The 18,662-nt window shown below is 31.8% G+C and overlaps 1 protein-coding gene across 1 annotated transcript in view; it reads right to left on the bottom strand.

The window, feature by feature from the left end:
* Positions 1 to 9,854: 9,854 nt before the first annotated feature.
* Positions 9,855 to 18,662, bottom strand: part of LOC143054399 (carbohydrate sulfotransferase 15-like) — a 30,201-nt gene continuing 21,393 nt past the window's right edge. The window contains exons 5-9 of the mRNA XM_076227412.1: positions 18,275 to 18,388; positions 13,036 to 13,195; positions 11,678 to 11,843; positions 11,184 to 11,331; positions 9,855 to 10,183 (exon numbers count right to left, since the gene is read on the bottom strand). Of these exons, the coding sequence (XP_076083527.1) occupies positions 9,855 to 10,183; positions 11,184 to 11,331; positions 11,678 to 11,843; positions 13,036 to 13,195; positions 18,275 to 18,388 (917 nt within the window). The remainder of the gene's footprint in view (positions 10,184 to 11,183; positions 11,332 to 11,677; positions 11,844 to 13,035; positions 13,196 to 18,274; positions 18,389 to 18,662) is intronic.

Below are 18,662 nucleotides of genomic sequence, written 5' to 3'. Positions count from 1 at the left end.
TATTCATTTCAACACCGAAGAACTTCCCTTTTGATAGGCAGACATGTCATTTAGATTTTGAGGCATGGAGTTTGGCTAGTGCAGATGTTCATATAACACAAGAAAGCAAGGGAATAGTATTGGCCGATGATCTACAGAAACATGGTGAATGGAAAATAGTATCGTCATCTGTCGTGAATCTCGCGGAATCTCACGAGACGAAAGTTCGGTTTACAATTATGATTCAACAAAAATCATTGTACGCTATAATGAATTATATCATACCGATCTTGTTAATTTCAATATTGGATATCTTTACATTCAAAATACCGGTTGACACAGGGGAACGCATAGGATATGTTATAACAGTCTGGCTAGCATATGCTGTGTTTCTAACGATTATCAGTGATGCGTTACCACAGAGTTCAGAATCTATTCCTATTGTTTCTATATATATCATGCTACAAATATTTGTCGGAACTGTGATTGTAATCATTTCAGCAATAGAATCCGGATGTGCACATCGGTCTGATGATGAATCAGTGTATAACATATTAAAAACACTCACAAAAAAGTGCCGAAAACATAACGAACCTGAAAATTCCATGTGTTTGGATAGGGGAAGTTTGACGACATTGGCTACCCATGAGGATCTTTGTTTTGAAGGAGAAGAAGTTTGTGTAACATGGAAGGAAGCAATATCAAGTTTTGTTTTTGGGTTTTCCTGACAATATTTGTTTCATATCCACTTTGATCACGTTACTTGTTGCAGGTCCTAAGTATATATAAGTTATTTGAATAACTATGCATTTTTGAAATAGATCTAGAGATCGGCGTTGTAAGACATGGATGTTTTAAGAGTAATATGCCTCTCCCAAATGTACAGATAATTTTTACAATTTCAATATATAACAAGTCCAGATTTCCATTTATTGTATATAAAACACGACTGGATACAATAATAGTGTATTTCCGTATTAAAGAATACTTTTCTGCCAAATTATATTGCTTGTTTTCATTTTTCATTGACTACATAGCCTTCAATCAACTTGTGAAAATATGCGAATACAAGTATGCAATTTTCTTTTGACACATGAATATTCACTCCAAAATTACTGCTTTGCAGACATCCTTTAGAAAGGCTTATATCAAAATTGAATGATAACACGTAGTTAAAAAACACCAAATATTATTATTAAAATGGCGAATTCGACTGATGACGATTATTAGTGGAAATTGCTGACGAAGGTTTGAATACCCTAGATAAATCAGATTGATAATAAATTTCATAGACTTCAAATCTTCGTATATCCAATAAAAATATCTTGTACGTATCAATTTCAAACGCACTTTTATTCAAACTAGAAACACTTATGAGCCACATCAACAAACGACAACAACTACTGACACTAGATTTCTGGTTTAGGACAGGTGCAAACAAATGCAGCTGGTTTAAACCTGTCAATAGATACAAACCTTCACCTTTACCTGAAATAATAGTGTAGCATCACAATATAGAAAGACACACTATAAAATATCAATTGAAATGCCTTAACAAATCAAAAGACATATTAACACAAACAAGTGAACATACACTGAACTAATAAATTTGATACATGACACAATGTGAATAAGAAAATCAATAACATCAGTGTTGGGATATTTTAAAAACGATATCACAAAGACAACCTGTCGCCAAATATAATAAAGTACATGGGTAAATGAAAATAATAACTAAAAGGAATACAGTGATCAAATACGGAAATATTTGTTTACAAATACATAATATTGTTGTTTATAGTACGAGAAAAGAAGTGAAAAAATTATAGTTTTACCAAACATTTAACAAAGCTGGTATATATAATTATGTATTTTGTTTTATAAATCAAAAACAAAAAGTGTGATATCTTTGTTTGAACAGTGTAATCTTTATTATTTTTTTTCTATTTCTACAGGAAATTATAATGTAGTAAACAAAAACACCCATGAAAGGTAAAAGATTACTGATGTTTGCTCTATGTCCTTCAAGAAAGTTTGCTTTTTGTTGTTTGCTTTGCTTGGTTATCATTTTGTTTGGAATCCTTGCTGTTAAGGTCTGCTAAAGTCACTATATCCTGTATTTAACAAAATTCGGACGTAGCACAATATATATTGTATAGAGATTCCTCTGAAAGGTTTTGCTTTTCTTGAACTCGCATCATGTTTTAAAATGCTTAATGCAGCGACACAATGAGATGAATTGGCGTGTTTGATTAACTTTCCAAGATAGATTTGAAGTTGATAGTCCTCAAGATAAAGCGTTTTTCTACAAATTTCCCAAAAGTTAAAATTATGCATAAACAATACAAATGATGTCGAGTTTGAGGTCAGATAAACCAAGTCAGACAAACAGTTACACCGTACAATCTATTTATACACTAAATAGAGTATGATGGAGCGTTGTCTCATTGACCATAATACCACATATTCGCGTTTCTGTTGACTTACAACATGTACAAGATACAGACAAACCGTAATGTTTGAATATCAACAAATGAACCATGAAAATGAGATCAAGGCCTGATGAACCTTGCAATACAGGCATATATACTTTATAAACAATATGCACTTTAAATATAACTGATAGTATTCCTTATATAATCTTACAACCAGCTTTTAACATAAAACCAAAGCATTTAGCAATGAACTATACAAATGTAGTCAAACATTGCCAGACTGAAATGTACACCTTACAATTATTCCATGACTTTAACTCCAATCGACAAATCATTGAGATTAGTTGAACACATTACAGTAACTGTAAACTACATCTAATGTTGTCCTGGCTAAAAACACCCAATTACATCTTACGGTTGATGTTTACAATATAGATATACAAAAACCGTTACACACGTGTACATATTCCGAAGAAAAAAAGTTCAAAGTAAAAAAAAAGGTATTATTTTCAGACATATTTTCATAATTTTGGAATTATATGTCGTACCAGCTATCTATAAAATTATTAAATTGACATTAAAAGACTCCGATTTGCATCGAGCATCAATCGTTTCTTCGTATATCCTATAAACGATTGATGCTCGATGCAAGTAGGAGTCTTTTAATGTCATATCATTAAACAATTTTAACATTTGAATGTTGTATGCACTGATTTATTGCAAATATTGTTAATACATTACAAAAATTCTTTGTTTAGTGCATTTATGACTTAATTTTGTTACAAGGTTATTGTTTCAAATAAATTAACAGACGTTATAGGTTATTTTATTGTTAGTTAAGTATATTTATATTATTTTTATGATCATCTGTTCAGTATTCGGAGTTTTTATAGTTCGCTTTAGTATTTGTCGGCCTGTTCATTACTTAAATAAAAGACAGTAAAAATTATTCAATTGTCTAATATCCAGTTCAACATTAATGACCAACAACTTTAAATGATATTGGTATCCGTCTATAAGTCATTGCGCATTTGCATAATTAAAACTGATTTTGTTATTCTTCATTTGAAAAAAATATTCTATATACTTGATAATTGGAAATCCCAATTTGACTAAGTTGAATAGGTGTATCATGGACACAGGTCAGAAAAAACTAATCTCTCATTTAATTTTTAGAATCTATCCAACTTTCATACATGAAATTGTTACAGTTAAATCAGCTTTATAATTCCGAAAAGGGAAAAAATAGATAGCAAAGTGACATTCAAACTCATCAGACAAAAATAGAAAAAGACCAAAAGACAAACAACGATACACAAAACACAAACTAGAAACTGAACATTGAGAAACACGAACCCAAATAAAAACCGGGTTGATCTCTATTGTTCCCGACAATTGCGCCAAAAAAAGTCCCTCTTTCCATTATTGTAATAAAATAATGCAACATGTATATGTATCAAGTATCACTCACAATCTTCATATCTGACATATACCTTTAATTGCAATGGAACCCTTCTACTCGTTACAGAAATTCGACTTTATTTTAGAATTTCTAAACTACTGGTGCAGAATGTTCATGATGTCTGTGTACAAATATTTGGGATTCATTATTTCAACAAAGCGTGACAATAGAAAAACGAAAATTGATTTCATAACTAAAGGTTACTCACACAAACATTCTGTACACTAAAGATTATATGGTTCTTCTTTTTCTTTTTGTTTTGAATTTTATTTGCCAAATAAATACATCAAATATCAAAAAGTAGCATCTCAAAAATACTGAAATCCGAGGAAATTCCAAACGGAAAGTCTCTAATCAAATGGCAAGGGATGATTTCAAGTTCACCACTGGAAACTCTTGTTTGAATAGCTTTTATCCGTTATCAAGGAATATTGCTAAATAAAAATTGGCAGTTCAAAATTGGGAGGGCTTAAATCATCTCTTCCACCGTACATTTACGTTCGCAACCGGCCCTCATTATGAATTTATAGATGTAAGTCAAAATATAAGGCATCCTTAACTGTGTCTTAAGTACCTTTGAAATACGATGACAACAATGCATCCAACATAGTCACTAAAGATTTTTATTTAATTACAGTACATTCTCAATATAGCGAAAAGTGAAATTAAAGTGTAATACTGGATTCTTTTCATTTTTTCAAGAAGAAACTGTATTGTAAGTCAGCAACTTATAAATTGTAGAACAAGTCGACAACTGAGCACCGTTGGTTCCCATAGAAATGACAATTGTTTGTTAAAAATACACGTCTTATAAATATTAAAATATTTTGACAATTGATAAATGCAAACATCTTTATAAGGGCAGTTTCGGAGGAATATGTGTTATTGAATCAAAGTAATTTATTTACAAAGTACGATTTATCTTTCCCTACGTCGACATACTTGTAACTACGTTAGTCCTTATATTCTATGAAACAAAGCAGAATCAATTATATCAATTTGTCCTTTAGTTTTGATTGCGAAACAGAAACCCCTTGGTGTATGGTAAAGGGTAGTCAAATGTATTGACATTATCACAAGATGATAGGGTTTAGATGATATGTTCTCTAACAGATTTAGATTTGTTTTATATTCACATCTGATTAATGCGGCCTCTAGAATATGTAGTTTCACAAATGCTTTGAAACCCTGATTTGATTGCTGATGAAATTGATGTTAATTTTGGAAAATATTTTATTTTGTGTTGAGCACATGAGAGCCGAATTCGCGACACTTTATTTTCAAGAACTAGTATTTGTATTAATGTATTTGATTAAGAAATTATTAGTTTGCTCTGTTTGTGATGGTTTCATTTATTCGAATTATTTTCAATCCGCTTATGTCGAGAAAATATTGCTTGCTAAAGTGTGTTGGTAGCAGTCTATGGAAGAAGCGAATCGATAAAAGCTTTTCTTATATCAACGAGCGATATTGTCTTATATCAACGAGTTGCATTGTGGGAAATTTCAGACGAATGTTAGCATTTGTACGAAGAAAGGCAGATTTCTTGGTATAAAGTAATGACTCTTTCCCTAAAACAGAGTGACATTTAACATGACATACGTCTGGTATATAATTTTCATGAGTTATTTTATGTAATAACAAGCAAGGTGTATTTAAACGAGAAAATTGAATTATTGAATAAATGAAACATAAATGCACGATTTATCATTTGTAGATGTACACATTCTATAAATATGATGTAGCAAATTCAGTGGAATGCAATTGAGATGAATTCAATTGTTTGCTACGCCAAAATCAACTATAAGTCAACAATACTGCTATATTTTAAAATATCAATGCGATATTTGTCTTATATCATAGCGATGATTTTTTAATATCAAAATTTTATGAATGCGATACTTTTTTAATATAACTGCTATAGTTTTCTAATATAGAATTAATACGATGACACGTCACAATGCATGTCAAGAAAACTGCAAACATAATTCACAAAGTTAACTTAGATCATGACCAGTTCAATGTTTTAGGATCAACATCACTAAAACTTCGTAACTGTAACACAATTAACGCTTACATGAACTTATCATTCCGAAAATGTTGCTTGACCCTATTGATAGTTGAAAGTGTTAACAACCTGTTCAGTCTATTGTTTTCAATCACATGGTTTAACCAACTAACTAACATGTTTAACCCCGCCACATTATTTATGTATGTGCCTTTCCCAAGTCAGGAGCCTGTAATTCAGTGGTTGTCGTTTGGTTATGTGTTACATATTTGTTTTTCGTTCATTTTTCTTTTATATAATAAGGCCGTTATTTTCTCGTTTGAATTGTTTTACATTGTCTTATCGGGGCCTTTTATAGCTGACTATGCGGTATGGGCTTTGCTCATTTTTGAAGGCCGTACGGCGACCTATAATTGGTAATGTCTGCGTTATTTTGGTCTCTTGTGGACAGTTGTTTCATTGGCAATCTTACCACATTTTCTTTTTTATAATTCTATTAGAAGTGATGATGCAATGGCGGAATTTAAAGCGGTTGCAAATACGTCGATACCGACTTTTTAGATTCTAATTTACTGGTCACACTGCTATAGTCTACCCACCTTGGTAATATCGAAATAGACAAAAAATATCATTACAAAAAATAAACAATCATTCAAACAATCCAATCCAATACAGCTCCAAATTACAATGAATATTCCAATGGTAAAATCAATAATCCAAAAAAATTAAAATGTACAAATGCTGATGTCCCGCTCTTTGAAGATACCAACTGAGTAGCATCAGACTATAAATTGGACAACTTCAGATACAACGAAAATCAAAAATCTTGTCAAACAGAAAATATATTTATTATTAACATAGCAAAAGATATTGAGAAGGAAGACAGTTCTTTTTGGATATCAAAGACTTTCCCCCGTTGGTAAATCGATATCTCTATGAACATAATCAGCTCGCCGCGTGGACGCTCTTTTACATCGCGATGACCATGAGGGTATTCCGATGTATTGTTGCCACAGAGATTTGACTTTCGTTTTTGGCTAGTAACCGATCGTATAAATACGCGAACTTTTCTTAGTGCAAAATAACAATCCGTATCGCTTATTATAAATTCATTTCTTCAATGAGTACTAAAAAACATGTTTAGAACACAAATAAATAAGATGTAAATGTCTTTTGACGTTAGAAATGTGTAAACATTCGTACATTCATTCATTGTGTATTACGTTACGTTTTTTGATTGAGTTAAGTCTGCCAATTGATATTTTATCGTGTGATTTTCTATGTTGTGATGTTATGCTATTGTTTCAAAAAATTGAGAAGGTTTGGATCCATTAAAACGTTTAATCCCGCTGCAAATGTTTGCACCTGTCCAAAGTCAGAAATCTGATGTACAGTAGTTGTCGTTTGTTTATGTAATATATACGTGTTTCTCGTTTCTCGTTTTTTTTATATAGATTAGACCGTTGGTTTTCCCGTTTGAATGGTTTTACACTAGTAATTTTTGGGCCCTTTATAGCTTGTTGTTCGGTGTGAGCCAAGGCTCCGTGTTAAAGGCCGTACATTGACCTATAATCATGGTTTACTTTTTTTTTAAATTGTTATTTGGATGGAGTGTTGTCTCATTGGCACTCACACCACATCTTCCTATATCTATATATCTTTTCTATATTCATAAATTTAGATTGTTCAATTGGGGGACTGGAAAGCAGTTATTTATAAGGGGAAATTTTAAAGATTTGTAGATATAGGAAGATGGTGCATGAGTTGAATGAGACAACTTTCCATCAAAGTAATAATTTGTTTAAAGTAAACCATTATAGATCAAAGTAGGTCCTTAAACACAGAGCCTTGGCTCACAGCGAACACCACGCTATATAGGAACAAGAACATTGCTAGTGTTAAACCATTCAAACAGGAAAACCAACGGTCTAATTTGAAAGTAAAGGAGATTCAAAAGTACAGGTCAATCATTTTGATACTTAGCTATTTGATTATTTGATTACGGCATTGTTTATTAAACTCTTATTTGATTAGATTTGCTTCCAAAACCAATTGAGAAATTTGTAAGATGTTACCAAAAACAATTTGAATTTAAGCAATGGTCTTAAAACTGCTTATTTACATACAATATTACTAAGAAGTAAAATTTAAAAAAATACTGAACTCCGAGGAAAATTCAAATCAGAAAGTCCCTTATCAAATTGTATAATCAAATGAAAAAACACACCAAACGAATGGATAACAACTGTCATCTTTTTGACTTGGTACTGGAATTTTCAAATTTTGAAAATGGTGGATTGCACCTGGTTTTATAGCACTTCACCTCTCACGTGTATGACAGTCTCATCAAATTCTGTCATATTTACAACGATGAGTGAACAAAACAGACATAATAGGTAAAATTGTCAAAATATGGGTACAACAGTCTAATATTTCTACTAATCGGTACTAATATGTATATAACAAAAACACCGCTATGATATTTTAAATGTATCGCATTGATATTTTAAAAGTATAGCATTGTTTATTTATGTATATAAGAAAAATACAGCACTTCAAAAATTACTCTGACATAAACGTAAGCTTCTAACTAACTTCTGCATGTATATTTAGACTCAATTGTTGTTTATATTTGAACAATATGTTTTAAAATTAGTATTTTCTTAATTTTTCGTTGCCGAAAACAACATTTTCCGCATGGAATGTCTGCATATTTACAATTGATATAAGACAATATCGCTATGTGATATAAGAAAAGTTTTTATCGATACGCTTCTTCCATAGACTGGGTAGCAATAATTTAAAACCCTGTTTTGTTCAAGACAATCACGCTGAATTAATTTATTAAAAATGTTAAAGTCCACAAGGTATGAGTCCACAAGAAGAATGACACTGAGCCGACAATTTTTACGTCTTACTCTCAATAACCTTGTATGATTAAAAGGAGAAGCAATATAATAAACCATTGTAACTCACCCTCTTATGAATGATAAAACGAGTCGATGACCGCGCAACGTTGGATCCCATTGAAATGACAATTGGAAAACCAGGTCTTATAAACTGTAAAATATTATAACAATTAACGAATTCAAATATCTTGAAAAGGTCAGTTTTGGATTTTCTATTGAATCAAAATGATTTTTGTTACAAAGTACGATTTATCCTTCCTACGTCAGGATAATTGTAGCTATGTTAGCCATGTTTTTCTACGAAACAAAGCAGAACCAACTCTATCAATGTATCCTTAGTTTGCATTGGGTAATATATACTTTGGTGTAAGATAACTTGTTGAAATCATTACAAGATGAAAGGGTGTTAGATTATATGTTCTCTAAAAGATTATTTTTGTTATATTCACATCTGATTCATGTGGCCTCTAGAATAGGTAGTTTCACACAAAAGCTGAAAAGCCTGGGTTTGATTGCTGATAAAATTGATGTTAATTTTGGAAAATATTTTATTTGGTGTAGAGCATTTGAGAGTCGAATTCGCGACGATTCACTTTCAAGAACTATTATTCGTATTAATTTAGACATTATTAAACTTTGTTATATTCGGTTTTTTTTTTTTTTGTCTTCTTCGAAATATTTAAAATCCGCGGATGTCGTAACAATAGATTGCCTACAAAAGTATGTAGGATGTAAGTTTTCAAAATCCTGTTTGGTACTAAACTGTTACGCTGAATTGATTTTTAACAATGTTAAAGTCCACAAGAAGAATGACACTGAGTCGACCATTTTTACATCTTACTCTCAATAACCGTGTTTAATTAAGCGGAGAAGCAATATAATAAACCACAGCTTCAGACAAACCTGTGACATCCCAGACTCGAGATTACATTTTAAAACTAGTCTCCACTAGAGGATTAGGTACATGCTATAATCAATGTGCATCCTTACTAAATTCATTAGTTCGATCTATTTATAAATGTGACTGTTGTTTCAAAATGAAATCCATAATCGAATATAAATTAACGAGGTATATATTTATTTCTGAAATATTTCGTAGCGTTTTTCTTGCTAATAAAATAGCGTTTCACTTTTTTCCTTTTAAGTTTAGACACTAAAGGCTTTCTGGCCATAAATCTTGTACAGTTTATTTTACTGGCCATGTCATCTTGTGGCTGAAGTGAAAGATCTATTCCATATTCTTCTACTAGACTGACCATGTCGCGCTGGCTATCGCTATAGAATGTTTCTAACAGGCTTCTCGTGTCGTTCATTATTGGCGACCTGTAATTTGATTTATACTCCAACTCTCTACATGCCATTTTCTCCAGCACATACGGTCCTACGTTGTCTGTAAAAAAAATGCTTTCAAGTAATTCATAAATTTTCTACAACAGAAAACAAAATACTCTTTTGCACCTGTCACAAGTAAGGAGCTCCTGGTCTTTGTTAATCTTGTATGTTTTTTTTTTTTTTTAAATTTAAGTTCATTTTATATGTTTGTGAGTTTAGTCTGACGTCCTTTTTCTTGAACTACACATGTAATATATATTTATTGCTTAGTGGTCAGCTGACGTCGGACTCTGAATTTGGTATTTTTCTCGCTGTGTTGAAGACCCCTTGTGATTATGAATCGGTTTTTTTCTCTTCGGTCGGGTTGTTGTCTCTTTTAAACATTCCCTAATTCCCTTCTGTATTTTATTATTGTAATACAAACAACATAGTACGTCATATATGACGTCACAAACAGTTTGCAGTAAAATATGTACCTCTATAAAACAGTTTTTCAAGCTTTGCTTTACAATAAAATGGTAAATACATGAATATTGATTGTATAATTATCTATCGTACAATATATGTCGCACTCGCATGCAATCTGGAACAATTAAAAAATCTATTAGCAAAACAATATTCATCTATTAGAAAATATACAGATATTTTAGTCTCACGGTATGGAACTATGACAAGCATTAACAAACGAAGTTTAACAGTTCGTGTACTTTAAGACATATTGTGTTTTTTTCAATATACAAAATATTCTTTAATATTAACATACAATTTTGTTTCACAATAAGGGGTGCATGTTAAGTACCCTTGGAATTTCCATTATTTGACTATGTTAATCGTTTTCAAAGCATATTTATAAACAACATATATTATAATGTATCATGCCATGGATTACAAAATATGAACGTGCACATTAAAACAACCACTTCATTTGTTAAAGTGGACTCATCATTCTATACAATTAGAACATTCACAATGCTTAATATTTTGTAAAACCATACACTATAAAACATGCAAAGTATGAGACAAAATATTAATTTTAAGGAAAAGATTATTGTACATACCCAGATTTAAGAATTTGAACACCTTCATCAGAGTTCCTGCTATATTATGTTCGTAGTCTTCAGTGCGTATTACCATAAGCTGATCTTTGTCAAAGACCTTTAACCAATCACGCAGAAAAGTACTGTAAAACCCCGAGGATATTGGTGCCTGAAACGTAAACACGGTTTTGTAATCCGAATTGAAAGAAAATTGAACTAAGCAAGTTTTCAGGAGTACTTTATTTTACTCAAGATTAATGGTGGTTGAAATTTTGATGAAAACATATACATAGTAGTGTGTTTTTTCCAGAAATAAATCTTTAAGAAATGTTTACTTAGAAAGTTACTAAAATTATAGATATATAAATGAAGAAATACACTTGCAAGACACATTATCACTTTATGCTCCTGTCCCAAGTCAGGAGTCTGAAGTGGGTGTCGTTGAACTGTTATCAATTATACACACTGCATGAAAATTAAATAGTTGCTATCGTCTTAATCATAATCAAACGTACCCGTAACCTTTTGTATAGAACTGTATCATATAAACATGCCCGAAGACTTTTTCTATTGGTACAATTAGCAAATGTAGAAACAGCATGTTGAACATCTTCATGGAATTCCTTGGCACTGGGATGTATATTGATCCCCAAATTCGTATGTAGGTAATGACTGTAAAGTCTAAAATAAAATAATTTAATTTTGAATGTAACGCTTCTTCTGATTGGCTGACAGTGTTTTGTCTATCAGATGATAGACATAATTTTGTAATATTACCATGACGTCATCAACGTTTATTTTCACAATTTTTACTCTGGTATAAAATGGATTTGAATTAAATTATAAGTAATGACTGTAATATTTTTTCTGTCTATTCGAAAGAACATACAAAATGTGGCGCACACTTTAAAATACCACGCTATGCGGGTGATTCAGTGTGCACCAACTTTTTGATGTTAGTTCTTCATAGATACAAAAAATATTACAGTCAATCTGGCCTTCAACAACTACAGCACAAATACCGCATAGCTGGCTATAAATGGCATGAAATAATTCAATTGTGAAAAATAACTGTCTAATTTATACGAAAATAAATATGACAGACAGAACCAATGATAACCATTGAACAACAGGCTCCTGACTTGGACAAGAACACAATCATAATTTACTAATAACCAAAAGATTTATGCATCTTAAAATCTACGTTTCAAGAACGCAAATGGTTAGATTACTACTACCTTGAAGTGTTATGTCCAGAAATAAATAAATCAATGGATATAGGAAGATGTGGTATGAGTGTCAAAGAGACAACTCTCCATCCACGTAACAATTTATAAAAGTAAACCATTATGGGCCAAGGTACGGTCTTCAACATGGAGCCTCGAGTCATCTCGAACAGCAAGCTAAAAAGGACCCCAACAATTACTAGTGTAACACCATTCAAACGGGAAAACCAACGGTCTAATCTATAAAAACAAATGAATGATTCTTATTTGTGATAGCTAATGCATCAAATCTTTTATCAGAATAGACAATTCCGTGTTTGCAAAGGCTTCATAATATTCAAACTCAACAGGTTTTCTATTGTACATGTATTTTCGCCAGTGTATTAATATTTTAGGATCGCTGTAGTTCAGTCTGTATAGTTCAACAATATTTGTAAAATGGATTTAAAAAAATACAGATTCATGAATGAATACAATATCTGACTTATTTCAGGAAACATAATTCTGTACGTGCATTAGCGCTCGACTGTAACCTCAATTGAACAGGATTGTCAGTTTTCCTACTGAAGTTCGCTGGTTCTCTTAATCATGCTAATTGACCGCCACGAAATATGACAATAATGCTAAATTCTCTCTCAAAGAATTACCTTTCAGCTGGGTCTCGTATAACGAGAATTAGCCTGACATTTGGATTTATATGAGATATCAGATTCGGTGTTATATAAACTGGTTCTTCTGATGTAGGATTATTCTGCGGTATCAATGTCCAATTAAAAGGGTACCAGATGTCCATTGGATCGCCATGACCTTAATAAAAACAGGGAAAATGAATGAACTGAATAAGCTTTCTTAAGGTTCTTTTTTTATTGGTGGAGTTCGTATTACTCTGTGTTTACTTTTCGTTGTTGTGTTTTGTGTGTTGTTGTATGTTAATTGGATTTTTTCCTCATGTTATTCTCTTTACTGATGAGTTTGAGTTAGTTCTTAGGTTTATTTCGCCTCTATTTTACGTATAATTAACATTGAAACTTCTTTCAATCGGTACAACACAGAACATAAGAGTTTTCTCTACTGTTTTTAAAATAAATGTTGTATTTGTTGATAGTTTATAAAAAAATGTTATTTTTATGTGACTTTTCTATTAAACAAGAGGCTCTCAAGAGCCTGAATCGCTCACTTTTGTTTTTGCCTAAATCTTTCATAAATGATTATTTTTGATTTTCAATACATATTAATGAGTGGCTTAGAAATGACATCTAAATGTTCATTGTATTTGTCATATTTTCTTCTTTAAGGCGAAGTGTACGTAATTAAACTACACAATGGATTTTTTAAAAATTTTACATGTAGATTCTGCTTGTAAAAATAAATCGTAAAATAAAATAAAAAAAGGGGGTAACCGTTTTCGTTTTTGAGATACGAGCTGTTGAAGTTAACAGCATCATACACCAAAATTACCAAGGATATATAGGGAAAATCGTGAAATTCGGCAGGAATTGTTACATTTCCAAGATTTTCTATTATATTAGACAATCGATTTTTTTTTAAATTTATGAGACGATTCTAAAATGTCTGAGGAATCGATTGGTGCAAAGAAAGTCCTTAGCAACCGTGCTACTTTTCAAGCTATACCCTGTTAAAGTTGAATCTTGAGTGTAAAAAAACAAAAAACAACGACAACGTTATTGACGTCGCCGTAACAGTTACGACGCTTCATATAGTTCTATACTTGTATGAAATATATACCGTTTTGTTGGAGTTCGTGTTGCTCGGTCTTTAGTTCTTTATGTTACGTTTTGTGTACTATTGTATTGTATTTGTCTTTTATATTCGGGTGCGTGCGGAGATCGCCAAGCTAGAAAACGGTTGACATTTTCTTTATTATGAACTAGAACTATTTTCGACCTTGGTGCCTTATTTTTGTTAAAATCTAAACACTGCGGCGTGTTTTCAAAATCTTTGTTCCCATAAAACTTCATTTCATCAAGGTCTCTTCTCAGAATATCAGCCATCTGTTTGGCACAGGATAACAAATCAATATTTAAGTAAATTTAAGTTGTGTGGTAATTCTTAGTACATTTGGGTTAATTAATCTTATCTTTGTGCCGCATAAGCATCTCTATAATTCAACACATCCCTGAGCCACGACATTATATATTTTATGCATTGCATGCGCTTCTTTTTATCACAATCCAGACCGGCTAGTAACCGTTGTATAACTTTTACACGTTTGAAGACGAATATTTGCGTGAAACATTTTTGTATGATTTTTATTTCTAGAAATCAATCTGAAATCTACAACAGTCCTTTCCCGAAAGTCGGGCTGGACCTTTACTTTAATGTGCATTCGGGATTTACACAAATTGTAACCCTAATAATTCAGTCGTATTATTCAGCTATAATGTACAAATGCTACATTTCTCGTGTGAGAGAAAATCGGACATGGAAAGGGCTTGAATTATTCGAGTTACTCAAATTGAAACTCGGGAATATATTTCTAGCTGTTCGGAATTCGCGGAAACAAATGGTTGTTTTTCGGCATTACGGCATTGAATCAATAGAAATACAAATTTTTTCTTTTAACAAATTCGAATACCAGTCAGTTCATTGGACTTTAGTTTGAAATAGCGGCGGTAATCCATTCATTTTATCAAATCAATTTGGGGGGGGGGAGTCAACATTGATAGCCAAAATCCTTGAAATATTCGATAAAAAACCGTTGAATGTAAATTATATGAACTCCAAAGTCTCATATTATGAGACTAGTAAACCACAGGCTTCTCAATTCTTGTATGATCATGAACTAGGTGAAAACCTAGAGCTGATCGAGTGCGAGATCCTCATGGATAATCATCGAGGTCGTTAAACACCCCTTGCAGTAAACTTGGGTTAAATTTTAAAAAAAATCCAAATGTAATAGTCTGAACACATTTCACCTCTCATTCCACTAAATATTAAATTACAGTTACAAGTATCACAAAACTTCCCTGACCTCTTTTCTTTAATCATAATAGAGGGAGGAGGGATGGAGGGATCCAGATCCCGAAATCCCGGGCTTAAAAACACGACATCCCGAGGTCCTGAATTTAAAAATAATTAAATACCGACTACCCGAAATTCGGAAATAGAATTCCCAGATCCCGAAAGGGTCAATCCCGAAATCCCGAGCTTAAAAACACCCGATCCCGGAGTTCCGATAAAGGTCCTACCCCCCTCCCCCCGTAATTCTATATTCTATTCATTCATAATCTTCAATTGAGACTTGATACTTCAAAATTACATTCTCTAATTTTGAATGATACACACAGGCACAATAAAAGAAAACAGATTTCGCTATATATCTCTTCGAAATTGGAATTTGTGAAAGAAGAAATGACATGTTATATTTTATCTTACATGTGTACTTTCAATTTCAATATGGTTCTAAATTTAGATTTAATTTTCCCATAAATTGCGGACGGAATAGAAGACACCTGTGTTTATTTTCTGCACATGTAGAAAAAGTTGAAAACTGGGAGTTGAATGACATATTTTTTACTTATTTTAAGATAAATGTTAGAGTGAGACAACTTTCAAGTTACTGAATAATTTTTGGGGCCTAGTTTGTTTATTTTTTGTATGTTTTCCGTCTTTGTTCTTCCGACCTGTAAGTGTTGCACTACTAGTGGTCAAATTATTCTCTTGTATCGTCTGATTTCCGAATGAATATATTAATCATGTCCTTAAATTTTCAATTGCACAAAATACGAATATTTCAACGTATTTTTAATTAGACAATTAAATTCACACGTCTTTCATTAATTATTTGTTACCTATTATAAAACTTTACGTTGAGTACTGTGTTTTTCGTTCAAGACTACGGCTTTTTAAAACGATATTGTTGGGTCAATTCAGGTTTCATTTTAATTAATTTGATATCAATAGAAGAAAAATTGTTACATGTTTATTTGTTTATTTGTTTATAATTTTGTTGTGAGGCGTTTTTTCTTTCTGTTGATATCATAAACACGAAATGCCTTCTCCTACGCGTCTAAAACAAAAAAACAAACAAGTGTTTTTAAGCCAGGCTGCACACAGAACAACGTACAGAATGCTGTGATTTCTAATTGGAGTTCAGTATTTAGATAATTTCTATGAGGTTTAAGCTTGTTGGATTCATTATAGACCGCAGAAAGTAGTTTCTCTTTCGTGTGTCCTTTCGTGGAGTAAGGGAGATAACTTGCGTAACTAACGACGAACGTTTTTAATCCCGTATTCCGCTAGAGGCGTGCAATTACGTACACTTCGCCTTAAGCAAAGAAATGCATTTCTACCATATGTTTCATTTTGCTAAAGTGTCAATGTTTCTTGACGTGCAAGGAATTTTTTTTACAAAATATGAATAACTTGTGTAAAATTGTCATTAAAGGGAAATAACCCCTTAAGGGATTAATTGACAATTTTGATCAAAGTTTTTTTGTACATCTTATCAGCTGAACATGTTTTCTGTTTACAGTTTATCATTATCTTCAATAATATAAATAAATCAGATATTAACCAAAAACTGCAATTTTTTCTTAAAATAACAAATTTAGAGGCAGCAAATCAACAATGGGTTGTTTGGGATGTCTAAAAACTTCAGGGCTGATAGATCTTTACCTTTTGAACGTTGTTAACCAAATCAGATTTGCTCTCAATGCTTTAGTTTCTGATATATAAGCCAAAAACTGCATTTGATCCCTATATTCTATTTTCAGCTATGGCGGCCATGTTTATTGATGGCTCAAAAATTTGGATACAATTCATAAATTAGATTTCAAAAGAAACATTCTTTAAAGTTAAGAAATATTAGGCACAATAGTTTCAGTGGAGAGATTGTTAAATGTTAGCAGACTTGAACAAATTGTTTAAAATTGTTTTAAAAGGGCAATTACTCCAAAAGGGGTCAAACGTTTTGTAGATCTTACTTTGCTGAATATTATTGTTGTTTATAGTTTATATATATATATCTTTCTAAAATATTATTCAAAATAATAACAAAAAACTGCAAAATTTCCTTAAAACTACCAATTTAGTGGCAGCAACCCAACAAGATGTTTTTTTCGATCTTTCTGAATTGCAGGGCTGATAGATCTTTACCAATTGAGCAATTTATTCCTTAACAGATTTGATCTAAAAGCTTTAGGTTTTGAGAACTGTATTTAACCCCTTGTTCTAGTTTTAGCCATGGCGGCCATGTTTGTCGATGGATCAAAACTTCGGATACAATTTATAAACAACATATTATAAGGAACATTTAGTTCAAGCTGGAAGGTATTTGGCACAGTAGTCTCATAAGAGAAGGTTTTTTTATAGTTTACGACGACAGACGACGGACGTCAATTGATGGCATAAGTTCACATCGGGCCCTTTGCGTCCTGGTGAGCTAAAAAGCTGACTTGTTGTACTTGTTTACATTATGATAATAGTATGACAGCACACGCGACTTTCCCCTTCACATGAAAGGTTGGAAGTAGTAAGACTAGTGTACAAACTGATTTAATCCTACTGGATCTTATTTGTTTTTCTTTTCATGTCGACAAATTGAAACATTGTGTCTTATGTATAGTAGATGTAATTGCTCTTCAACTTTATACTTGTTTGACTTTTTAACTATTTTAATCTAAGCGTCACTGAGGTGTCGTATGTAGACGAAACAAGCGAATTGTGTATCAAATTATAAGCCTGGTACCTTGATAATTATTGATAGAAGATTTTTTCCCATTGTACATATTGTTTTCGCAACATGACAATGTTTTGTTTTATTACAATCAATACTTTCTTAGTTACAGACAAGATGATAGAGAATTACTGTCATCCAATCAGAATCATTGATGCAAAATAATTGCATTACAATTATTATTTTACCTGTCACGAAGTGTGAGTAGTACATATCTAAGTCATAACTATATGTAAGTCGTTGTGGTAAGACATCAAATATGTCGGTAAAATTCTTCAGTGTTGAAATTGGACCATCTGAATCTAAAAAGAAAAGCATAGTAAAAATTATTTGTTATCCAATGATTGCACTCTTGAAAATTTTGTAATGTTATTTTTGTAATTACACATAATCTCTTTTATAAAAAGAACCCACTTTATATTTGAAATTCATACATATCAATAAAACACCTGAGAAATCACGGGAATTTGAATCGTAGTTTCGTGATTATTTTCCAAATTAACACGACAAACTGAAAAAAATGCTAATGTTGAAAGTAAATGTGTAAGTAAACTGGTTTCGTCAAGATATTCTTTT

Source organism: Mytilus galloprovincialis, chromosome 12 (genome assembly GCF_965363235.1).
Source record: "Mytilus galloprovincialis chromosome 12, xbMytGall1.hap1.1, whole genome shotgun sequence".
NCBI classification, from domain to species: domain Eukaryota; kingdom Metazoa; phylum Mollusca; class Bivalvia; order Mytilida; family Mytilidae; genus Mytilus; species Mytilus galloprovincialis.
The sequence above is the reverse complement of the archived record's forward strand: the minus strand, read 5'-3'. Positions and strand labels throughout refer to the sequence as shown.